Raw genomic sequence first — 27,596 nt, forward strand, 5'->3', positions numbered from 1 at the left:
TAAGCAGAAGAAGATGGATGGATAATTGTTTCCATATTTTGATTAAAGAAATGTCGTCAAATGCCCTTCCCACTTATACCACAGTTTAGAGGTGACACTGATTAACAACTATTACCACGAAGATTTCAGACAAAGCAGTGCATGCAGACAAAGGTGTACCTAATGATATGGCGAGTTAGAGTATTAGAGTATTGTTTTCTCACCAGTTTATGTTCTCTGTTAACAGAAGCAGCGTCACTTAATATCGTCGTCATAGTTTTGGCGGTGACTGTGGTGGTTGTGGCTTTCATTGCCTTCATCTTCTACAGGTGAGTGATAATGAGGATACGTCTTTTAATGTTGTACCCATAGGACTAAATATCACATACTGTATATACAAGACTTAACAGTTTTCAGGAAGCAGACTAGTGTCTTTCACACAAAAATCAATCAATCAATCAATCAATGTTTATTTATATAGCCCTAAATCACAAGTGTCTCAAAGGGCTGCACAAACTACTACGACATCCTCGGAAGAACCCACACAAGGGCAAGGAAAACTCACACCCAGTGAGCAAGGAAACCTCACACCCAGTGGGACGTCGGTGACAATGATGACTATGAGAACCTTGGAGTGGACCCCACTAGGGGACCGAAAGCAATGGATGTCGAGCGGGTCTAACATGATACTGTGAAAGTTCAATCCATAGTGGATCCAACTTAGCCGCGAGAGTTCAGTTCAAAGGGGATCCAAGACAGCAGCGAGATTCCCGTCCACAGGAAACCATTCCGAGCGGAGTCGGTTTAGCAGCGTAGAGATGTCCCTAACCGATACACAGGCGAGCGGTCCATCCTGGGTCCCGACTCTGGACAGCCAGTACTTCATCCATGGCCATCGGACCGGACCCCCTCCATAAGGGAGGGGGGGACACAGGGGGAAAAGAAAAGAATCGGCAGATCAACTGGTCTAAAAAGGAGGTCTATTTAAAGGCTAGAGTATACAAATGAATTTTAAGGTGAGACTTAAATGCTTCTACCGAGATAGCATCTCGAACTGTTACCGGGAGTGCATTCTAGAGTACTGGAGCCCGAACGGAAAACACTCTATAGCCCGCAGAATTTTTTTGGGCTTTAGGAATCACTAACAAGCCGGAGTCCTTTGAACGCATATTTCTTGCCGGGACATATGGTACAATACAATCGGCAAGATAGGATGGAGCTAGACCATGTAGTATTTTATACGTAAGTAGTAAAACCTTAAAGTCACATTTTAAGTGCACAGGAAGCCAGTGCAGGTGAGTCGGTATAGGCGTAATATGATCAAACTTTCTTGTTCTTGTCAAAAGTCTAGCAGCCGCATTTTGTACCAACTGTAATCGTTTAATGGTAGACATGGGGAGACACGAAAATAATATGTTACAGTAATCAAGACGAGACGTAACAAACACATTGATAATGATCTCAGCGTCGTTAGTGGACAAAATGGAGCGAATTTTAGCGATATTACGGAGATGAAAGAAGGCCGTTTTACTAACGCTTTTAATGTGTGACTCAAAGGAGAGAGTTGGGTCAAAGATAATACCCAGATTCTTTACCGAGTCGCCTTGTTTAATTGTTTTGTTGTCAAATGTTAAAGTTGTATTATTAAATAGAGGTCGGTGTCTAGCAGGACCAATAATCAGCATTTCCGTTTTTTTGGCGTTGAGTTGCAAAATGTTAACGGACATCCATTGTTGAATTTCATTAAGACACGCCTCCAGCTGACCACAGTCTGGCGTGTTGGTCAGCTTTAGGGGCATGTAGAGTTGGGTGTCATCAGCATAACAGTGAAAGCCAACACCGTATTTGCATATGACGTCACCCAGCGGCAGCACGTAGATGCTGAAGAGTGCAGGGCCAAGGACCGAACCCTGGGGAACTCCACACGTTACCTTAACATAGTCCGTGGTCACACTGTTATGGGAGACGCACTGCACCCTGTCAGTAAGATAAGAGTTAAAACAAGACAGGGCTAAGTCTGACATACCAATTAGTGTTTTGATACGCTCTATCAAAATATTATGATCGACGGTATCGAAAGCAGCGCTAAGATCGAGGAGCAGCAACATAGATGACGCATCAGAATCCATCGTTAGCAATAGATCATTAGTCATTTTTGCGAGGTCACTAACAGGGACCTGTTAGTAGAGGGATTTGCCCTGAAACCGGATTGAAAGGTTTCACATAGATTGTTAGACGCTAAGTGATCATTTAGCTGCTCTGCAACAATTTTTTCGAGGATTTTCGAAATAAAGGAAAGGTGAGACACCAGTCGGTAGTTTACCATGAGGTCGGGATCGAGGTTAGGTCTTATAAGGAGAGGATGAATAACCGCTTTTTTTTTTAATGTTAGGGGAACAGTGCCCGAAGAAAGTGATAAGTTTATAATATTTAGCACCGATGGACTTAATAATACAAAGAGCTCCTTGATAAGTTTCCCACAAAGTGGGTCAAGTAAACATGTTGTTTGTTTTATTCCATTTACACGTTGTAACAATTCTTCTAATGTTATTTTATCAAAATGAGAGAAACTATTTTGGATATTTGCAGTATCCGCCGTATATACAGTCATATCTGTGTTAATACAACCCAGTTGTAGCTGGGACGCATTCTAATAAGTAAAATTTTTTTATTAAAGAAATTCATAAAGTCATCTGAATAAATATGTAATTTTGTTTTTGCAGTTTGATGAACAATAGGGTCATTTAAAGCACTGATTCCCAACCCCTATATCGCGGCACATAAACGTGCTGTGAGATTCTGAGAGATCATCAGGTGTGCTGCTTGAAATGTTCAAATTTCCCTTAAATGGTCAGAAAAGTGTTTTATTTGTCCATCTATCTTTGTCAGTGACAAACAGTGAGAGGCAGAACAATTAAATGTTTTGGAAAAAGGTATTGTAATGAACTTGTGTATCCACCTGTGTAATTAACCTGTGTATCCACTTGTTTTCATTCATACAACAGACTAAGAAGTCATGTCATGATTGGTGGATAATTATTTACCAGACCTACTAGATATACATTAATTACTGTATACTGAATATGTATATTGGTTCTGGGTGTGACAGTGGTAAAATAGTTATGAATCAAATATTTTCATAGCTAGAGCATAGAAAAGATTCTGAATATTGTTTTTAACATTATAAGACCTCTCTGAACACAAAATGACACATTTTGGTCACCTTTACACTCTTTTAATCCAACACATTAATGCTACCTAAGATTAAGCCAATCAGTGACCAAGGTACTGAACAGCATGCTCTGATTGGTTTGGTATCATCCAATAGTACTGTAGTATTTTTATTTTTAGTTCATTCAGCCACATTATTCTTTAAAATGCTTAATATAGACCAAAATCACACAGAATATGCTTTAAAGAAATCCTCAATAGAACGGTGCAATGACAAATATTGAAATAATGCTTTGACATTACGCCTTATTATTCTAACATTATTTCTTAAATATCTATCAATTTGTGATACTGCTTAGGTTCTAACTTCAGTGAGAATTCAGAGATTTGTTTAGAATAAACATTTGAAGCGCTTGTAAAAAATAAACAAATTGCTATCACAGTTAATTGCTTAACAGTCCAAAGTCCGGTCTTGGGGTCATTTTCGGCCTGCAGCTCTTTTAGTTTTATGGCCCTTGGCTTACTCTAAACACAAAATTAAACACAGCCTTTATCAGAATCAATAGAAACTATTGTGGAACCCGCTTATCTTGGTGTTACTCGTCATCATTCCAACAATGTTACAGTATTTTCTGTACAAGCACACGTCTCCTTCGGTGGCTAACACATTTTTTTCTTTAAAAGAGTGTAGAACCCAGGTTATCACTGCCATGCTATCGTGTTGATGCTTATTATGCACTGAACAGGAATTCCCTGTGTGGACATTTACTTAAATGCTGTGTGATTATGGATAGTAATAAAGTTAACACCATGTTCAGACAGAACAGGAGAGATCGGCTGCGGAGGAAACGCTTCTCCGACTCGCACATCCCCTCTGAACTTGTCACCCTGTTGGAGGACAACTCATTGAACCAAGTTGTCCTGGAGGTAGACAACATCCGTCCACATGTCCACTTGCATTTTTGGTTAAAGTGTCTGTCGTCTGCTTCAGATTGAAAAAGAGAGGAAAAACAAAGTTTTTAAGATCCGCCGTGCGCTCTACGACAAGAAGGTATAGCGTAAAGTGTTTGTTTCTGAGGATTCCTGATCTGATATCAGTGCTACTGCAAATGTTTCAGATTGTCATTCTGAAGGAGCTCAACCACTCAGATGGAAACTTCAATGAGACCCAGAAAATGGAGCTTAATGCTGTAAGACACACATAATTAACTGTCACTTTATATTCTAAAGATTTCTTTCAACTCTTCAGCTCTTGCAAGTCGACTATAACAACCTCACCAAGTTTTACGGCACAGTGAAGTTGGATGAGGGCGTGTTTGGGGTTTTTGAGTACGGTGAGCGGGGATCACTTAGGGTACGTATGTATGGTGGGCACACATTTCCATTGAAACAGACGGCATACACACCTGTTCTTTGTCCAGTACGTGCTGAATGACAAGGTCTCTTATCCGGAGGAGACGTTCATGGACTGGGAGTTTAAGATCTCTGTCATGTATGACATCGCCAAGGTATACCAGTGTTGTATATGAAATAAATAAATACAAAATATATGATGGACAATACTTTATTGAATACTAATAAATACATGAATTCAGGATGAACAATATCCGAAACTTATTTTAATTAAACAATAATGAATGAAGGAATTCAGATTGAAGGATTTTAGACACAAATTGTTATTAAACAATTATAAATGAATGAAGTCAGGATATATTATATCAGACACTGTGGTTTTCATTAAACAATTATATATGAATGGATTTGGGTTGAATGAAATCAGACGCTGATTTTCTTTAAACAATAATACATTGATTATTTCAAGATAAATGATATAGGTTACTGTGTTTTTACTAAACAATAATAACTGAATAATTCAGAATAAATTATATTGGCTACTGGAATTTTTACTAAACAATAATACATTGGTTAATTCAGGATAATTATATCAGTAACTGGTTTTTTTTTTTAGACTAATACTAAATGTATGAATTCAGGACAAATGATATCAGTTGCTGTGATTTTCTCTAAACAATAGTAAATTAATCAATTTAGTATACATTATATTAATTACTGTGATTTTAATTGAACAATAATAAATTCATTAAAGGCCTACTGAAATGAGATTTTCTTATTTAAATGGGGATAGCAGGTCCATTCTATGTGTCATACTTGATCATTTCGCGATATTGCCATATTTTTGCTGAAAGGATTTGGTAAAGAACATCGACGATAAAGTTTGCAGCTTTTGGTCGCTAATAAAAAAGCCTTGCCTGTACCGGAAGTAGCAGACGATGACGTCATCCGTGTGAGGGCTCCTCACATCCTCACATTGTTTATAATGGGAGCCTCCAAAAAAAAGAGCTATTCGGACCGACAAAACGACAATTTCCCCATTAATTTGAGCGAGGATGAAAGATTTGTGGCTGAGGATATTGATAACAAAGGACTAGAAATTAAAAAAAAAAAAAATTAAAAAAAAGTTTACAAAAAAAGGCGATTGCATTGTGAGCGATTCAGATGTTTTTAGACACATTTACTAGGATAATTCTGGGAAATCCCTTATCTTTCTATTGTGTTGCTAATGTTTTAGTGAGATTATATAGTACCTGATAGTCGGAGGGGTGTGTCCACGGGTGTCTTGACACCAGTCTCTGAGGGAATTAGTCACGGCAGCAGCAGCAGCACGACAGAAGTTCCGCTGATCTCCGGTAAGAGGCGAATTTTTACCACAATTTTCTCACCGAAACCTGCCGGTTGACAAGTGGTCGGGATCCATGTTCGCTTGACCGCTCTAATCTATAGTAAAGCTCCACCTCTGGGAATTTTAAACAAGGAAACACCATGTGTTTGTGTGGCTAAATGCTAAAGTTTCCCCACCTCCATCCTTCTACTTTGACTTCTTCATTATTAATTGAACAAATTGCAAAAGATTCAGCAACACAGATGTCCAAAATACTGTGTAATTGCGCGATGAGAAGAGACGACTTTTAGCCGCTAGTGGTGCTGGGCTAATAGGTCCCCTCCAACTCGAGACGTCACGCGCACGCTTCATCATACGCGTCGTCATTTCGTGACGTTTTCAACAAGAAACTCCGCGGGAAATTTAAAATTTTAATTTAGTAAACTAAACCGGCCGTATTGGCATGTGTTGCAATGTTAATATTTCATCATTGATATATAAACTATCAGACTGCGTGGTCGGTAGTAGTGGGTTTCAGTAGGCCTTTAATTCATTATAAATTATAATGTTTAATTTGATTTTTTTTTAAACAATTATAAATGAATGAATGTAGGATGAATTATATCATTTTCTGTGTTTTGTTTTTTGAACACTAATAATGAATGAATTCAGGACAAATAATGTTGGTTACTGTGATGTTCATGAATTCAGGAGAAACTTTATCAGTTACCATGATTTTAATTAAACAATTACTGATTGATTACAGGATAAATGATAACGGTTACTGTGACTAATAATTAACTACACATGAATGAATTTAGGATAAATTACATCAGTTACTGTGATTTTAATTGAACAATAATAAATAAATGACTTTAGGATGAATTGTATCAGTTTCTGTGATTTTTATTAAACAATAATAAATGGGTGAATTCAGGTACATGACAGAGAGCATTGGCTCAATTACCGGCTAGTGTTGTGTCAGAGAAAGTATCAAGGTTACAAAGTAAACTAACACAAAAGTGTTCAAGAACAAAAATGTATTCAGGATTAATTACATTGTACTAATTTCCATTAAACAACAATAAATTAATTAATTTTTAAAAAATTACCGATTTAGGTTGTCAGTATTATGCTTGCAAACACAATGTGCTTAAACTGTCTTATATTAGAATATCACATTTGTACTCCACATACTGTAATGCTGAAGGATACGAGTGTTCTGCTGGCATACAGATGTTTGAACATATAAGTATATTTTTTAACTGAGATCATATTAGTACTATTTGTTTTAGTTTTTAAACATGGTTGTACATTGTCTAGGAGTGTGTGGTTTTTTGCTCTCGTGAAGGCACATTTTATTTTTATCTATCTCTTTCATTTAGATGGTGTGAGTGTACCCAATGTTGTGTCCTGTCAATGTACAATAAGGCTTTTTTAACATAGCTCAGGTCACTGCAACTCATTTTGGTCACTTGTGTCGTCATTTATGTTTTGTAGACTGTTTTAATATACAAAAATTAATGACATTGACTCATTTTTTATTTAATCTTTGTGTGCGTGCGCGCGTGTGTGTAGGGCATGTCCTACCTGCATGCCAGTGACATCCAGGTGCATGGACGCCTTAAGTCCACCAACTGTGTGGTGGACAACCGCATGGTTGTGAAGATCACAGACTTTGGTTGCAACTCCTTTCTCAAGCCTGGCAGAGGTATAACAACAACAACAACACAACATTTACTGCATTGCATTCATGAGTTGTTGATTTTTTCCAGTGACTTCTTTGTCTACTTCCTCTGCACAGACTTGTGGACAGCTCCAGAGCACCTCAGGAAGCAGGGTACTTCCCAAAAAGGAGACGTGTACAGCTTCGCCATTATTTCTCAGGAGATAGTTCTAAGAAAAAGTACCTTCTACACCAAATGCTGTTCTGACCGAGCAGGTGAAACATTGCGACACAATTTGTGTGTAAACCACCTAACACACTGTATTGCTTTAAAATGGTGAACACAGAGGAATGATTGTCATACACACTTAAGGTGTGTATGTGTGTGTGTGTGTGTGTGTTTTTTGTGCGAGTGTGGTTAAAGTGTTAATTGGTACAATGAGGGCTTTGCTAGAGTACTCTAGAGCAGTGGTTCTCAACCTTTTTTCAGTGATGTACCTCCTGTGAACATTTTTTTAATTCAAGTACCCCCTAATCAGAGCAAAGCATTTTTGGTTAAAAAAAGAGATAAAGAAGTAAAATACAGCACTATGTCATCAGTTTCTGATTTATTAAATTGTAAAACAGTGCAAAATATTGCTCATTTGTAGTGGTCTTTCTTGAACTATTTGTTAAAAAAAGAGATCAAAATAACTAAAAACTTGTTCAAAAATAAACAAGTGATTCAATTATAAATAAAGATTTCTACACATAGAAGTAATCATCAACTTAAAGTGCCCTCTTTGGGGATTGTAATAGAGATCCATCTGGATTCATGGACTTAATTCTAAACATTTCTTCACAAAGAAATAAATCTTTAACATCAATATTTATGTAACATGTCCACAAAAAAATCTAGCTTTCAACACTGAATATTGCATTGTTGTATTTCTTTTCACAGTTTATGAACTTGCATTCATATTTTGTTGAAGTATTATTCAATAAATATATTTATAAAGGATGTTTTAATAGTTGCTATTTTTAGAATATTTAAAAAAACTCTCACATACACCTTGGCATACCTTCAAATACCCCCTGGGGTACATGTACCCCCATTTGAGAACCACTGCTCTAGAGGCTGAAGAGACTTAATAGACATGTGATTTTTTTGTATACATTAAATAATTAATTTGTGGTGTTGCCGCAGAAAAACTGTCCAAGGTCATCATGTCCTACTTCAGGCCAGATCTAGACTTTGACACAGCTTCAGAGAAAGAACACGAAGTAAGTTCCTCATTTATTTGCGTCTCCAGTGTATGCTGTAAATGAAGGATAAGATTAACTGTAAAATCAGTGATTTTACCAAGCAAAGTCTTAAAATCTCAGTACAGTTCAGTTACGTAAATCTTTTTTATGTTATTAGTTTTTTAAAATCTGTTTTTGTTGAAATACTGCATGTTGCAGCCACATTTCCTTGTGGACGCTGAGAGGCGGCGATGGGTTCCGAGACTGAAATTATATTTGACTTTTGAAATGGATGTAGCATGTTACAGAAATAAGAGGGCATGAGTGGTACCAAACAAAGCTTTCTGGCAGAAAATAAAGCATATAATAAAGCAGTAAACCAAAAATATGGCATGGCAACCTGGGCTTGCTCCTGTTTCCTATTTCTCAATTGACACAGGTCAATGCACAACCTTAAATACTTCCTGTCAAGGAAGTCACACAGCCACACCCTTGCCCATGTGACCAGTAACTCCCTCATCCCAGCAGACACACTTTTAAGAATAGACTGAAAGGAGAAGTATTGCAGAAAGAGATTATTCTAGATGGTACCTTATGTCAATCTTCTTTTGACTTATTTTTTGCTTAAATTAATTCTTGTTTCTGGTTATCGTTTTTATATTTATATTACAGTGGGGCAAAAAAGTATTTATTCAGCCACTTAAAATGATGACAGAGGTCTGTAATTTTCATCATAGGTACACTTCAACTGTGAGAGACAGAATGTGAAAAAAAATCCAGGAATTCACATTGGAGGAATTTTAAAGAATGTATTTGTAAATTATGGTGGAAAATAAGTATTTGGTCAACCATTCAAAGCTCTCACTGATGGAAGGAGGTTTTGGCTCAAAATCTCACAATACATGGCCCCATTCATCCTTTCCTTAACACGGATCAATCGTCCTGTCCCCTTAGCAGAAAAACAGCCCCAAAGCATGATGTTTCCACCCCCATGCTTCACAGTAGGTGTGGTGTTCTTGGGATGCAACTCAGTATTCTTCTTCCTCCAAACACCACGAGTTGAGTTTATACCAAAAAGTTCTATTTTGGTTTCATCTGACCACATGACATTCTCCCAATCCTCTACTGTATCATCAATGTATTCATTTTGAGATTTTGAGCCAAAACCTACTTCCATCAGTGAGAGCTTTGAATGGTTTACCAAATACTTATTTTCCACCATAATTTACAAATAAATTCTTTAAAATTCCTACAATGTGAATTCTTGGATTTTTTTTTCAAATTCTGTCTCTCACAGGTGAAGTGTACCTATGATGAAAATTACAGACCTCTGTCATCATTTTAAGTGGGAGAACTTGCACAATCGGTGGCTGACTAAATACTTTTTTGCCCCACTGTATTTTGATTTTGTATGTTCTTTGTCATATTTTATTCATTATGGTATGTTTTCGTCACTTAGAATATTGTTTGTCTTGGGTACACTAATGTGTATATTGTAGGCCATAGGTTCTTTGTTTTATTTTTGCAAAAGAAAATATATCTATTTTTATATTGTTCTTTTTTATCTTTCGTATGAACATTATTTGTACTGTAAAGTTCAAATTTGAATGACGATAAAAAGGAAGTCTAAGTCTATTATGTAAACTCCAAGTTGTTTTTTTGTTGTTGCTATTTTTGTATTACAAAATGTTATTATTGATCATGTTGTACTGCATTGTAACCTTTTGTTTTGTGATTGTGTGATGTTTTTTCCCTGGACCCCAGCAAGAATAGTCTGCACTGCGGTGTAGACTAATGGGGACCCTTAATAAACTAAACTAAAAAAATATAAACACAATCACACACACTTTGCTTCTAAAAAAAACAAATTCTGGCTCCTACAATGTTTGGTAATTCTCTAATAAAAACACCCTCCTGTTACTCCAAGTTTGTATTTTAAAATCACATAGTGTATGACGTGTTTTAAGAGCATTGGAAGTGTTTATGAGTGGAAGCTGTGTGGAAGACTTTAAATGCATATAATATTTATAAAAAACACAAAATAGCATCTCTACTTCACGAAAATGTACTTACCATGTAGGTCTGTAACAGAACCCCCACAATAATCGAGGAACATTGTGTAGGATGTATGTGATGATAACAAAAATAAAAATATTATTCATACTAAATAATAAAATTTACTATTTTGCTCCAGCAACACCTACAAATGAGGACCACTTATATGCATGTTTATCCTAAGGCAGGATATTGATGACCTGGTTCATCCTTGGGGGGCCTTTTAAAGAGTTTCTCCTATCCACCCCCAGGTGTATATGCTGATAAAAAGTTGTTGGGAAGAGGATGCTGAGAAAAGACCTGACTTTAAGAAGGTAGAAAACTGTTTGGGCAAAGCCATCAGGTAACTGTTTGTTTTTTCTTGTGTTACTCGCAATATACCGTACACAATCACACACCAGGAATGAGACACAAGATTGAACCTCTCAGTATGATGCAAACTACAACCAATATAATAACATATTTCATATGCAAGTCCGGTAACACTTTAGTATGGAGAACATATTCACCATTAATTTGTTGCAAATTAGTAAGATATTGGCTCTTAATTAGTCAATATTAAGTACTTATTTTAATGCCTTCTTCTGCATGGCCTTATTATACAACCAGTAAGCCATTAACTAAGAGTCTTCCCTCAATAACCTCAGAAGTATTGCTTATTAGTAACCCTAACCCTAGCCCTTATATGTTCCCCTAGTGTCCCAGGGGGTTATCAAGGAGATGGGTCAAATGCAGAGGACACATTTCACCACACCTCTCCTGTCCAAAGGCAAAACCCAGTAACTCAATTTTGGTCAAAACTGAGCTGATAATAATTTTGGAGTTCCTAGGTGATATGCTTTACATTTGTGTATGCGATATTGTAATTTGTTCAGTAAGTAAGCTGTTACGCGCATGGCAGGACCTAGCAACTACCACATAACCATGTAGATACAACAGAAAAACCTAGTATCTCAAGGGACCAATCGGAGCTTCTTTGTCAGTCGCCTTATTGTCCTTAATGAGACATTTGCACGGATGAGGGCCGATGGTCAACCTGATTATGTGATATTATGGCACGAGGGGATATTTGGAAGATTGGCCCAGGACGTTGCAAGCGCCTTCATTAAATGTATTGTTCTTGATTCTTCCCCTTGCATACTCTTTTGGGAAGATAACTGTGGAGGTCAAAATAAAAACTGGACGCTGTACACAGCTCTTGCCCAATGTGCAAACGCAGAATTGGGCCCACCTGAGGTTGTGATAAAATATCTGGAGAAAGGACACATGTTCATGGGAGCAGATTCAATCCATGGCTCAATCGGCAAGAAAATGAAAGCTCAAGAAAACATCTATACGTTTGATGACTTTGAAGATCTTTGTAAGACAGCATCAAGATAGATTGGTTTTCCTTTGTTTTCTCAAAATCAGCTAGAAGTGAGTTACTAGGTTTTGCCTTTGGACGGGAGACCTAGTGTGTGTGTGCGTGTGTGTGGGTGCGTGTGTGTGTGTGAGACAATCATTGGTACATTAACATTAACATTAGTGTCCAAATGACTCTAAATTAAGTCTTTGTTACTTAGAATATGTTCCCCATACTAAAGTGTTATTGCAAGTCCTGACGGTTTCCAGAAATGTGTGATATAACTTACTTTTACTTTTTCCTTTAGTAAAATTCACAACAAGGATAACGAGAGCTACATGGACAACTTGATTCGCCGGCTGCAGATGTATTCCAGAAACCTGGAGCACCTGGTGGAGGAGAGAACGGTGCTCTACAAAGCCGAGCGGGATCGAGCAGACTGCCTCAACTTCATGTTACTTCCTGGGTCTGTGCCATCTTAAACGAAACGGCTCAATCTTATTTTTGACCCGTGTGAGATTTCACCTCGCAGGCCATTGAGGTGGAATGAACGTTGCTGTCTCCTGTGCAGCCCCGTGGTGAAAAGCCTGAAGGAGACGGGCGCAGTGGAGCCTGAGCTGTACGACGAGGTGACCGTTTATTTCAGCGACATCGTAGGCTTTACCACGCTGTGCCAGTACAGCACACCCATGGAGGTCGTCGACATGCTCAATGACATCTACAAGGGCTTCGACAGCATCCTCGACCACCACGACGTCTACAAGGTACAATGAGGATGATACTCAACCGTTAGGTCGAGGAATGCATCAGAAATTCGGCTTTTACGCAAATAGTAAGGACACAGGTGGAACTTTTTTATACGCGTTCTGAAAAAAAATTATGTGCTTCAGGGCACTTCTCGGAGAGGAAGAATGAGAGATGAAGTAAAAATATATATATTTTTTGACTGCTTGTTCCATACTGCTCACATGGAGTGAACAAAACCCAAACAAGCCAAGTGATGAAGCATTTGCCCTCATGTTTATTTAAAAAAAAACAAGTTACAAAAGAGTTTGCTTTAAAATGTAACATACTGAAGGTAAATAGTCTTAGGTGTTTAAATGTTATTTTAGTCAATGAGTTGGTTTAGCCTTGGATGGTAGTTAAGAGATCAATCTTTACACCATGAGGTGCACAATTTAGACAGTAGAAGAAAGGGGAAGACAAACTGGGGGTTGGACGCAGATGTTGAATCTCGCACAGGGCGCCACTAAAGCTAAAAACGCCACTGGTTTGGTTGCACATAATAACCACTTGTCTAAAAGTAGAAAGACCTAAACACATTTGTTATGCAACAAGTTTATATAATTGCAAAACTAATTTTCCAATTGGAAATAATGTGAATTTTTTACATGAAGATTATCAACGAATGAGGCAACATCTTAATATTCCTAACTGTCATAGTATTGTAAACAGAACTAACAAGTAAAACAAGTCACTCAGATTTTAGGACGCCCAATAAACACAATTAGGAGCACTAACAGAAAAATGCTGCCATCTAGTGGTGTTTTACGAGTGTTGCAGGATTGACTCGATTATCTGAAACAGCGCTGTCGTCTCCTTCTCTTCCTTGGCAATGATGCGCTTTAAAACTTTGTCTTTTTTTTGGTGCCCACCAGAATTATGAACCTGGAGCTCAAATACACACTATATTGGATTTGTATTGTATTCGGATCGATACGGTAATGTAATGTGTTCGCTGTGTAATGAGTATGTTTACGCTCAACATTTGTGGAAGTTTATAAATAATACTCAAGTCATTTTTGTACTGACCAGCCAGACCATTTCCATGTTGCAATGAGTTCCATTGCCACCGGAGATATTGTAAAAAGCTCTGATCCACTGCACACTACAACTACTTTATTGAACATATGGTTAAATTGTCATTGGAACGTGAAGATGAATATGTTGGTACAGGTCTGTTATTATTTTGTTGTATTGGATGGCTCACATTAGACCAGGAGTGTCCAAAGTGCAGCACAGGAGCCATTTACGACTTACAAAATGAATGAATGAAATAAGTTTATTTCAGTCATATAATCTACCATCAACCATTTTGTGTGACCAGTTCAACAGTACAGATTACACATATTAACAATCATACACATTTACACACGAAAAGGAAAGAAAAAGAATGACCAAGCTTACAGCTAATTGATTATTTATCCATCCATCCATCAATCCATTTTCTACTGTTTGTCCTTTTTGGGGTCGCAGGGGGTGCTGTGGCCTATATATATATATATATATATATATATATATATATATATATATATATATATATATATATATATATATATATATATATATATTAATATGCTGTATTGACACAGTCCATGTATAAACAAAATTTAGGATGCTCAGATTTTTTTTATTTTTTTATTTCTGATAGTGGAACATCTCTCGCCTCACGCACCCTTCCTCTTTAAAATAGCTAATTGAAAATAAAATAAATAAAATCAAAAATATTTATTGAATTAGATAAATAAAGGATAACACAGTTTGACGTATACAAATATAACAATGAAAAATATGAATATATTCTGAAAGTATTTATATAATGAAAAATGTATTATGATTATATTTTTAATTATATTTCAATGAGTTTACATAACATGAGTAGTTTACAATAACTACACAGAGTATAGCAAGTCATAAAGTTGTTGGAGTAGCAATGTGGAAGAAGATAATCGTTCAGATAGGTAAAATAAATTTTTACATAAAATGAAATAAATGTTCAAACTGTAACAGGACAATTCAGAAGTCTCAGACCTCTAACTCCTCCGGTCTGCGGGTCAGTAAATCTGATGGAAATCATGGGATTATAGATTTGATTTGGTGAACCCGTCATCTAATGTGTTAACCTCCGACAGCTAATTTTAATAGAACTTTTTCTAAAAAAAAACTAATAAAGTGGAATAAAAGAGCAATGAGGTGTAATATGACAAAAATTGCAAATATTGACGCTACACAAGGTTGACACGCAGGTCGTCCTTTGCCACATTGCAGATTTATTTCTGTTTTTTGAAGCATATTCTACAACATTTTTGTCCTAAATGAAGCATGTTCAAGCATAAAACTAGCTAAATTAATTCCAACTATCAATACTACAGTAGTATTGGCCACTAGAGTGCGCTGTTCAGTATCGTGGCCACTGATTGGTTGAGCCTCAGGGAGATTATTCTATTCCAGGGGTCGGGAACCTTTTTGGCTGAGAGAGCCATACAGTACAAGCCAAGTATTTCCGTGAGAGCCATATAATATATTTTTTAAGACTGAATACAACTAAATGCGTGCATTTTTAAATAGGACCAATACTATTAGATTATAATAAGTCTCTTATTCTTTTAATAACACTGTTATTCTGAAGCTAACCAACAATAAATAAAATACTTCTTACCATTAATGCGACTTCTTGAACAGGTGCGGTAGAAACCAGATGGATGGATTAAAATGCATGAGAATGTTTTATATTTTGAACGTTATTTTTGACACTGTGATTACCAGCGGAATTATTCATTTCTTATCCTGTTAAGGCAGGGGTCGGGAACCTTTTTGGCTGAGAGAGCCATACAAGCCAAATATTTTAAAAAGTATTTCCGTGAGAGCCATATAATATATTTTTTTAAGACTGAATACAACTAAATGCGTGCATTTTTAAGTAGGACCAATATTTTCAGAGTATAATAAGTCTCTTATTCTTTTTAATAACACTGTTATTCTGAAGCTAACCAACAATAAATAAAATACTTCGCACCATTAATGCGACTTCTTGAACAGGTGCGGTAGAAACCGGATGGATGGATTAAAATGCATGAGAATGTTTCATATTTTAAACGTTATTCTTGACACTTTGATTACCAGCGGAATCATTCATTAGTTATCCTGTTAAGCAATATCTGCTAAGATTTATCTGAGAGCCAGATGCAGTCATCAAAAGAGCAACATCTGGCTCTAGAGCCATTGGTTCCCTACCCCTATTCTATTCGAATAACGAGTGTAAAAGTTAATAAAGGGTGTTGTTTCACATCTGCAGGGCTCTCATAATGTTGAAAAATGTACTCAGAAGGTAGTTAAGTTTTTCTGCCTCTAGCAATAAATGATTTCCATTTAAAAATGAATGATTCTTACTTGAAATAACATTTTTTGCGGTCGGGTTTAGAACCAATTAACAGCGATAAACAAGGCATTATTATTATTTTTGAAAGACAAAAATATCAAAATGGCCGGCCACCTGCGCGTTTTCTACATGGCGATGATATCTCTGCTTCCTGTCATGATGGAGATGTGCACATTTCCTGCAAGATATGGTATGTTCTTGAGTGCACTGAAACCAGGTTTCAGTTGGTAGAATAATGCCAACAATATTAATAAGGAATAATAATTGAAATATCTCAATGGGGTTAGATGAGGTATTCAATCAATCAATCAGTCACTATTTATATAGCCCTAAATCACAAGTGTCTCAAAGGGCTGCACAAACCACAACCACTAGTTTGCTTTGTAGAACACAAAGCTGTCTTGTTGAAATAGTTTAGCATACATTGATTAAACTACATTACATACATGGTATTGGTTTTAGTATCTTACTTATTTCTGAAGGCATCCCTCGCTAATAAAGGGTTTAGGGTGGAAGGTTCTAAGCGGGTCACACGCTGTCATCATGACCTCTGTGTGGACTCCCAGGTGGAGACCATAGGCGATTCCTACATGGTGGCCTCCGGTCTCCCAAGGCGGAATGGCAACAGACACGCGGTGGATATCTGCCGCATGGCCTTGGACATTCTGGCCTTCATGGGCACCTTCCAGCTCCGACACCTGCCTGGCATCCCTGTGTGGATCCGCATCGGTGTGCACTCAGGTACCACATATTTCTTCCAGGAAGACAACATTGTCACTTTAATGCAATAGTATTATGCCGTATACATGTATATATACATATATATACATATATATATATATATATATATATATATATATATATATATATATATATATATATATATTTCCTCGTATTGTGTGCCAGGTCTGTGCGCGGCAGGCGTGGTGGGGATAAAGATGCCCAGATATTGTTTATTTGGAGACACCATCAACACGGCGTCCCGCATGGAGTCCACCGGACACCGTGAGCATCCTTTTAATGCGCATACTGATTTATGGCGATGTTAATACAAGCCGGCACTTTGTTCCTGCTATGTGGCTCCAGTAATTATTCACGTGCAGATCAGCGCATATCTCGCCATCAACATAACGGAATGAACTTACCATGTGAGCGATGACATTGTGCCTCTCCCACTCGCAGCCCTGCGGATACACGTCAGTCAGCCCACCATTGATATTCTGACCAGGACGGACTGCAAGTTCGAGTACGAGATGAGAGGGGAAACATATCTGAAGGTAATCAGTAAAAGAATTATACTTTGTCATATATCGAGTTTTTCAGCCCTGCGACATTGTGGTGAGACACTTTTAGCAAGCAGCAGAATACGATAATGGAATTAGAAAATAATGAGTTTGGATTTTTTTTTTTTCTCAGTGTGTGCGCTACAACAGTTTGCATATTCTATGTCACTTGTAAGCATGTCTTCTCTAGTTGGAAGTGGAATTATTGTAGGCCAAAATGTAAACATTTCTACTGACGAAGGTGACTACGCGTATAAATGTTCATTTTCATAGTTTTTAAGTAAACATTGAAGAATTGCACTACCTCTTCATGTCACTTTTTACACTGTGCAGTATGAGTCAGGTCATGTGACTGCCATATATATATATATATATATATATACATATGTATATATATATATATATATATATATATATATATATATACAGTGGGGCAAAAAAGTATTTAGTCAGCCACCGATTATGCAAATTCTCCCACTTAAAATGATGACAGAGGTCTGTAATTTTTATCATAGTTACGCTTCAACTGTGAGAGACAGAATGTGAAAAAAAAATCCAGGAATCCACATTGTAGGCATTTTGAAGAATTTATTTGTAAATTATGGTGGAAAATAAGTATTTGGTCAACCATTCAAAGCTCTCACTGATGGAAGGTTTTGGCTCAAAATCTCACGATACATGGCCCCATTCATTCTTTCCTTAACACGGATCAATCGTCCTGTCCCCTTAGCAGAAACACAGCCCCAAAGCATGATGTTTCCACCCCCATGCTTCACAGTAGGTGTGGTGTTCTTGGGATGCAACTCAGTATTCTTCTTCCTCCAAACACGACAAGTTGAGTTTATACTAAATTGGATACATGGATGATACAGCAGAGGATTGGGGGAATGTCATGTGGTCAGATGAAACCAAAATATAAGTTTTTGGTATAAACTCAACTCGTCGTGTTTGGAGGAAGAATAATACTGAGTTGCATCCCAAGAACACCATACCTACTGTGAAGCATGGGGGTGGAAACATCATGCTTTGGGGCTGTTTTTCTGCTAAGGGGACAGGACGATTGATCCGTGTTAAGGAAAGAATGAATGGGGCTATGTATCATGAGATTTTGAGCCAAAACCTCCTTCCATCACTTTGAATGGTTGACCAAATACTTATTTTCCACCATAATTTACAAATAAATTCTTTAAAATTCCTACAATGTGAATTCCTTTTTTTTTCTCACATTCTGTCTCTCACAGTTGAAGTGTACCTATGATGAAAATGACAGACTTCTGTCATCATTTTAAGTGGGAGAACTTGCACAATCGGTGGCTGACTAAATACGTTTTTGCCTCACTGTATATACACACACACATTCATCCATATACATTTTTATATGGGTTTTGGTAAATATTTTGGATGCTAAAATGCCAGTGTGTTTCATTTGTACATACAGTATGGACCATTTTTTTCCAGGGTAAAGGAACAGAGACCACCTATTGGTTGACAGGTGAGACAGGAAAAGACTATGATCTACCAACTCCACCTACAACGTAAGCAAAGTTTTTTTACACAGCACTGGTTTTGTCTTTATTTATTATCCACTGTTCTACAAGCTGTACACCGACTATTCTAAGTCATATCCAATTTTAATTTCTATTGTAAAATATTTGTGTGAATGATTGCTGACGTTTGAGGATGTACTCACACTTTTGAGTCTGTACATCCATCAGAGCATTAACTACTGTATCTTGAATTAATGAATGGTTTATTTTGAACCATGCAAACAAAACAAGAGAATGACATAAAATACAAAATAAATATATAAATACATTATTTTTACACCTACATAGAAAACATTACATGTGACTAGTCTTTTGTAGATGTCAAGATTGGCTCAAAAGGGAGTGGGAAGAAGTAAGCTTATTAGGTCCCACCCCTATACATATACAATACATAATACAATAATACAATAATATATATGATATAATTCAGTTCAGTGGTTGCTGCGTAGATGCTATATATTATCTATATATAATACATTTATAATACATTTACAAAGACATGCACCTGGGGATAGGTTGATTGGCAACACTAAATTGGCCCTAGTGTGTGAATGTGAGTGTGAATGTTGTCTGTCTATCTGTGTTGGCCCTGCGATGAGGTGGCGACTTGTCCAGGGTGTACCCTGCCTTCCGCCCGATTGTAGCTGAGATAGGCGCCAGCGCCCCCTGCCACCCCGAAAGGGAATAAGCGGTAGAAAATGGATGGATGGATAATACATTTAAATTCACACACACTTACATACATACATATGTACACACACATATTTACACCACACATATATACACACACATATATATATACACACACATATATATATATATATATACATACATACATATATATACACACATACATACATACACACACACACACACATAATCGCATAGATACACAAATGCATATACCCAAAATACACATATGTCCATCATATACACACACACACACACACACACACACACACACACACACACACACACACACACACACACACACACACACACACACACACACACACACCTATATAAATACTATATATATAATAGTATATATAATATACACTTTTGTCTAAACATTATTAACAGTTTTTGGTGCCTATGGGAACAAGCTTTCATTTTGACTGTGATATTAGTGGTTAATAGTGGATCTGTGGCTGTGGAGCTACTGCCCCTGATCAACAGGACCTGAGGACCACTCTTGCTATGTGTCCTATGCTGTGCATTAAAAGAGACGAGGGGAGCCCCCTGCCAGAGGAGTTATCCACGAACATAAGATCCCCCACTCGCCCGCCTTGTACTCCAGATAGTCTACCCAAATCCCTTTTCTTAGTTTCCATCAGCACCAATTCTTTAGTCAGAATTCATATTTGTTTTTACATTTGCAGAATATTAGTATTACTCAAACTGCATATAGGATTGTTTGTACACACACACACACACACACACACACACACACACACACACACACACACACACACACACAATTCAATGTATTCCTCTTATTGATACTAATTCATATAGTTTAACTAGTTGGGTGATGTCATAGAAGTAATAATAATAATAATGATAATATCAACAATGACTAAACAATAATAATAACGATAATCAATCCATCCATCCATTTTCTACCGCTTATTCCCTTTTGGGGTCGCGGGGGGCGCTGGCGCCTAATAACAATATGAACAATAGCAATAGCAATGACAATAAATGATGACAATAATACATATAAAATAATGAAGATGATGATGACGATGATAATAACAACAACAATAATAATAATAATAATCATTATTAGCCAGTGATGGAGTTTAACACTTAGCCATCCATGTTCACATTCATATACATTGCCCATACCATTTTTTTTGGATCTTGTTTTGAACTGATGGACATTTGAACATTGCTTGAGCCCCACATCCAATCCGTTCCAAAGTTTCACTCCACGCACAGACACACACAAACTTTTCCTGGTAGTTCTTACTGTTGGAATAGTAAAGATACCACACCCCCTTAGATTATGAACTCCTTCTCTGTGTTTGAAATGTATTTGAATATTGGCAGGTACAACCTTTTTGTTTGCTTTAAATAGTAATTGAGCTGTATTAAAATCAACTAGATCAGGCAGTTTTAATAATTTAGATTGTAAAAATAAAATATTTGTGTGGTCACAATATCCCACCTTGTGTAGAATTCCTACTGCACGTTTTTGTAGTGTAACCAGGGGATGTAGTGACGTTTTGTAGTTGTTGCCCCAGATATCTATGCAGTAATTTAGATATGGCAAGACCAATGAACAATATAATAAATGCAGAGCTGTGTAATTTAAGAAGAATTTGGATTTATTGATAATAGAGATGGTTTTGGAGATTTTGCTTTGTATATGTCTTATGTGTGGTTTCCAGCTTAATTTATTATCAGTTATCAATCTTTATTAGTGTATAAAGTATGATGAATTGTTATGCTTTCTGCATTCTTTAATGAGAAACACAAGAAGCGAACCGACGACAGTCGGATCCAATAAGCTCTGCTCCTCTACTCCCTTTCAGACATTTTCAATGATAAAAATGTGACCAAATATCAGAACTGAATAAATACACTGAACCATAACGCAAATTTGTACAATGGTACTGACCCGGTTTTTCCAGAGAGAACTTCCAACGGCTCCAGCAGGACCTGGCCCACATGATCCTGGCTTGTCTGGAGTGCCGTTCCCAAGGCTCCGTGCGCAGAAGACGGACACTTTTAAGTGAAAGCCAGGACGACCGCACAGATCGAGAACCTGAGGTGGACCCTCCGGAATATTTGCATCTGGGCACTGTGGATAACACCCTCAGCACGTTCTTGTGAGATGATATCAGTAAAAAATCATAACATCACCAATAAGACTTTAAATTGATCACTTAGTGCTAAGTTTGTCATCCATAAGATGAACAAAGCATTTGGTAATGTTGGCCTAAAAAGACGCAATACATGACAGAGTTACACAGTGGCACCTCAACTTTAGAGTGTTTTCAGATAAAAGTTGTCTTGTGCTTTAATGTGCAAGAAAAAACATTTAAGTTCCAAACGTCCTCGGTCCATGCATATTGTCACAGTGAACCCTGTAAAATCCAACCAAAACATCTGGTCCTACCCTCTAGCATTAGCTTTTAGCTAAAGATCGACATAACTTTGTTTTTCCAAGGATGGGGAAAAAAGAAAATAGATGTGAAGGACAGAAATGGATGATATTCATTGAATTAAAAAAAGAAATAATCCAAAACATGACTTGGCGAGGGAATTTGAGCGTAACACTGAAGATGTGTCTTAACGTCAGCCAAGAAAATTAAAATATCAAAGCGGCAAACATTTATCCATAAAAATATGGATAACCTGCTGGTGGTGTTGGACAGAGAAACAGCTGGACGGAGATAGATTAGAAGTAAAAGCTGCATATTATTAACTACACCGGTGTTAGTACAATCTTTTTAAAATGCATTTTACCTGTTAAAATTGTGCTGTTTGGGGCGATAAACACAGATTGAATTTATTTCACTGGTAACGTTGATTTGAGATACAAGTGTTTTGAGTTAAGAACTTCGTCACAGAACCAATTTAGCTCGTAAGTTGAGGTACTAGTGTACTTGTTGTGGTTAGAGTGTCCGCCGTAAGGTTGTGAGTTCAAACCAAAGACTATAAAAATGGGACCCATTACCACCCTGCTTGGCACTCAGCGTCAAGGGTTGGAATTGGGGGTTAAATCACCCAAAATTATTCCCAGTCGTGGCCACCGCTGCTGCCCACTACTCCCCTCACCTCCCAGGGTGTGAACAAGGGGATGGTTCAAATGCAGAAGACACATTTCACTGTGTGTGTGCCTATCATTGGTACTTTAACTTTAAGTTGAAGCACAAACAGAGGAATGAAGATCATTTGGAGGGCATCACACAAGGTTATCATTTAAATTGGGCATATAACACAAGGGATTTATAACCACTTTTGTATGACATTTCGCTTCATATTTTGCATTCGCAGCAAAAACATTTTTGTCAAAAACGATTTAGCTGTTTAAATATGTGAATTATGAAAAAAGCCTGAAGTTCATAGTTAGCACTTATATCAAATGTTTGTTGCTTGTGAAATCATGTTAAATAATTATAAAAGAAATACATAGGACAGCATATTTTTTAACCAGTCTTTTATTTTGAGAGTTGACATTTATTTACACAAAATACAACTTTTTATTTTTCAGAAAGTTTCTCAGCTTGTTGTGTTGTAAAGTACATTGAGGCTGTGACTGTATCAAATACAAATATTTTTAATTCCACATCCTGTCTCTGTGTTTGTTGTAATGAAAAGGGATTTCTACACATTAAATACGGCAGCAGGACACATTTAACAAGTAGTGTACAATTTCAAAAACCTACATGAGGATGTGGCAAAAAGAGGAGGACTGAAAGGAAATAACGCTATAAAAACACATTTTGAATGCATGCTAAAAAAACATACTGACATATCATGTCTTCCTTTTGTGCCATTCATTGAAACATAAACGCTAGTCATCAAGTATAAAAATGTAGACGATCGCCTCGACTTCAAACCCCTGATTTTTTTTTAAAGTCTCAGACATAATATTTAATTAATAATAAATAAGACCCAAATATACAGAATAATAATAAAAAAAGACATGTACAAAACAGCCTTCACAACACCATATTCTATCTTTGTAATTCTGGAAAACTCTTCAAAATATGTTCTCAAATTAGACAAAAACTATTTAAATGACCAAAAATAGTACAACTTCTCTTTGGAAAACATGTAAAAGAACAATGACTATTTTTACATGCTAGAACTCAAGGCACTGAATAATAATCCAAGTATTATAAACTATATTGAAGTCAAATAACTCAACCTTAATGGTGGTACTGCAGCTACTAATGCATTGCAAAACAATATTAACATTTCATTAGGGGCTTTGGGGGAGGGGTCTCACTCAGTGTGTGATTGTCTCAAAACTACTACTTGTTGCTAATTTGTGTATGTGTGCGTGTACAACAGGGGCAAAGACGTAAGCTGCAAGCCTCCAGACGGCTGCAGTTGTCTCAAAGGGAGATCATCTCTCAAGTCAGGGTGTTAGGAGCTAAATAACTCCACGGCAAATTATTATGGCTGAGTCAAATGATATGATGAAAATGTTGTGGTGTTTTATAGTTATTGATAACAAGTACAAAAAAAAATAAAAAATAAACGTACTAAAAGTGAAAAAAGACATACTTTTACCACCCTGCACCTGCCAGCACAATAAGCTATTTCCTCAAACAGGGTTACTTATTTACTCAACTGTAGAGAGTATTACACATTTAAAGGGGCTGTTTGCAACATTTACACAGATGCCCAGAGGGCGCCAACTTTACAATGTTTTTTTTGCACATTATATCTCGCCCTTTTACGGCTTCTCATACGTAACACATACACGCGCGTTAGCTTTAGGTGTTGTTAGCTAATAATAGCAATTTGGATAATTAGCACTAGCTGCCATTGACTGTATATTCTATAACAACAACATAACTACAAATTGTTCGTTCCTTCTCATGGACTGCTTTTGTATGTGTGCACGCATACGTGTTGACGAGACAAGGTGAGAGACCGTGTGAACACCAATCATTTTGTTCGGGCCACTAAAACATTTTATGACATACTTTGCCATTGTGAAAAACGTAAACAATTGCCAATGAAATGTGTTCTCTTAAACCACTAATGGTAACACAAGATAGCCGGTGGTTTTCTTGTCATATTGTTTGCTGTGAAAAATGTAACTGTGAGGAAGTTGCAAACAGCACCATGCAGATTTTGCTTCGTACAAAATAGTTAATTTATTGTATTTTCAGAACATTTTGACTTGAAAAAAACAGCAACAAGACATGTATGCCACTGAAGTGTCCAAGGTTGTATTATACTCTGTGTTATCAATAGCTTTCGCCTGTTTCGTTTCTAGCATGTTACTATAATTTCCTTGACTCTGTGGTTTATTTTCAGTCATTCGGGTAGTTTCTATTGTGGAAGGCGGCAGCTGTCATGAATTGATTGTAATTTATTGTATCGCGCTCCTATAAAGGAACTGGACACTGACATTTTAAAATGTAACATGTACAATCCACTAACACAACAAAAATCATGGCCAAAATTACAGCAAATATTTACTGAAAGGACAAAAAAAATTATACTTTGGGTCTTTTGGTCTCTTAGAAACGAGTGAATACAGACCAGGGAAAGACTTTGAAACCCCCTGTTTTAAAACCCACAAAAAGAGTATTTAAAATGGTATCGTTACTAAAAGCCCCTCTGTTGCTCTGATACGAGATCCTGCAGAATTGCGGCCACACTGTATAAACATGACCAAATAAGAGTATTGTTCTAAACAAAACTATGCAGAAAGACGTGGTCATAGAGTAAAAAGTACCTACTCTTTCAAGAAGGCCTCTATTAAAATGAGGCTTTTTTGTTTCCATTATTTGAGGCATTATTGGAGTAGAGGCGTCTATTTGAGGAAATGCCATCAACTCCTGCAGGGGGCAAACGTGTACAGTGAGGTGCAGTTCTCACAAGTTGCCACTGGGGACAAGTTGAATGAAAACAATATCCACCATCAAATACTATAATATGACGCATATTAAGCACCAGCAGCTTGAGGCTTTTCCTTTACCTGTTCTGCTACATGACTTGCTGTACATCATATTACTGGAAATATTGTTGCATGATTTGGTGGTTAATTTGGGCATCTCTATGGCAACAACATTCCAAATTCAATACTTTGTTTGTCGTGATCCGCATGAGTCTTTGGTTGTAATAGTTTGCACACATCAACTTATCTACGAAATATGTCTATGTTTCAGTTTGTCACCAAAGCATTAAAAAGGCTACAGACTTGTTTCCAGCAGCTGTTTGAAATTTGCGCACACACGCACATGCTATGTACAGGATGTTGTAATAAGCCTAAATGAACGCTTTAGGTTCTGCTCATGTTTACATCCGGGAGCCATGGATCTGAAAAAGCTGTGGGGGGGGGGGAAGGAGAAAAGCAGTCAGAGACTTTTATCCACATCATTTAGCAGTATATCTTCATTAGTTACAGTATTATTTTACAAACCCTGTTTCCATATGAGTTGGGAAATTGTGTTAAATGTCAATAAAAACGCAATACTATGATTTGCAAATCATTTTCAACTCATATTCAATTGGATATGCTATAAAGAAAACATATTATTTAAAGTTAAAACTGATAAAAAGTTTTTTTGCAAATAATCATTAACTTAAGAATTTGATGCCACCAACACGCGACACAGAAGTTGGGAAAGGTGGCAATAAATACTGATAAAGTTGAGGAATGCTCATCAAACACTTATTTGGAACATCACACAGGTGTGCAGGCTAATTGGGAACAGGTGGGTGCCATGTTTGGGTATAAAAGCAGCTTCCATGAAATGCTAAGTAATTCACAAACAAGGATGGGGCGAGGGTCACCAATTTGTAAGCAAATTGTCGAATAGTTTTAGAACAACATTTCTCAACGAGCTATTGCAAGGAATTTAGGGATTTTACCATCTACAGTCCGTAAAATCATCAAAAGGTTCAGAGAATCTGGAGAAATCACTGCACGTAAGCGATGATATTACGGACCTTTAATCCCTCAGGCGGTACTGCATCAAAAACCGACATCAGTGTTTAAAGGATATCACCACATGGGTTCAGGAACACTTCATAAAACCACTGTCAGTAACTACAGTTGGTCGCTTCATCTGTAAGTGCAAGTTAAAACTCTGCTATGCAAAGCCAAAGCGATTTATCAACAACACCAAGGAACGCCGCCGGCTTCGCTGGGCCCGAACTCATCTAAGATGGACTGATGCAAAGTGGAAAAGTGTTCTGTGGTCTGACGAGTCCACATTTCAAATTATATTTGGAAACTGTGGACGTGGTGTCCTCAGGAACAAAGAGGAAAATAACCATCCGGATTGTTATAGGCGCAAAGTTCAAAAGCCAGCATCTGTGATGGTATGGGGGTGCATTAGTGCCCAAGGCTTGGGTAACTTACACATCTGTGAAGGCACCATTAATGCTGAAAGGTCCATACAGGTTTTGGAGCAACATATGTTGTCATCCAAGCAACGTTATTATGGACGTCCCTGCTTATTTCAGCAAAACAATGCCAAGCCACGTTTTACAACAGCGTGACTTCGTAGTAAAAGAGTGCTGGTACTTTCCTGGCCCGCCTGCAGTCCAGACATGTCTCCCATCGAAAATGTATAACGCATTATGAAGCATAAAATACGACAGCGGAGACCCCGGACTGTTGAACGATTAAAGCTCTACCTAAAACAAGAATGGGAAATAATTCCACTTGCAAAGCTTCAACAATTAGTTTCCTCAGTTCCCAAACGTTTATTGAGTGTTGTTAAAAGAAAATGTGATGTAACACAATGGTGAACATGTCCTTTCCCAACTACTTTGGCATGTATT

At 37.2% G+C, this 27,596-nt stretch overlaps 2 protein-coding genes across 7 annotated transcripts in view; one reads left to right on the plus strand and one right to left on the minus strand.

Moving 5' to 3' along the window:
- LOC133547708 (guanylyl cyclase C-like) lies at positions 1-26,115 on the plus strand. Its single transcript, XM_061893271.1, has 17 exons — positions 1-308; positions 3,969-4,077; positions 4,142-4,201; positions 4,269-4,340; positions 4,400-4,504; positions 4,572-4,658; positions 7,409-7,541; positions 7,635-7,772; positions 8,683-8,759; positions 11,027-11,118; positions 12,425-12,583; positions 12,689-12,881; positions 16,843-17,017; positions 17,183-17,281; positions 17,459-17,553; positions 19,018-19,094; positions 21,746-26,115. The coding sequence occupies exons 1-17, from the start codon at positions 142-144 to the stop codon at positions 21,945-21,947; spliced, it is 2,040 nt and encodes a 679-aa protein (XP_061749255.1). The 5' UTR covers positions 1-141; the 3' UTR covers positions 21,948-26,115.
- Positions 23,261-27,596, minus strand: part of LOC133547709 (BTB/POZ domain-containing protein KCTD5-like) — a 38,252-nt gene continuing 33,916 nt past the window's right edge. For all 6 annotated transcript variants that reach the window (XM_061893275.1, XM_061893273.1, XM_061893277.1 and 3 more), the window contains one exon: positions 23,261-26,132. Coding sequence is in view for 2 of the 6 variants with exons in the window: in XM_061893277.1 (XP_061749261.1) it covers positions 26,103-26,132 (30 nt within the window). In the remaining 4 variants the exon portion in view is untranslated. The remainder of the gene's footprint in view (positions 26,133-27,596) is intronic.

This window comes from Nerophis ophidion, unplaced genomic scaffold, assembly GCF_033978795.1.
Source record: "Nerophis ophidion isolate RoL-2023_Sa unplaced genomic scaffold, RoL_Noph_v1.0 HiC_scaffold_160, whole genome shotgun sequence".
NCBI classification, from domain to species: domain Eukaryota; kingdom Metazoa; phylum Chordata; class Actinopteri; order Syngnathiformes; family Syngnathidae; genus Nerophis; species Nerophis ophidion.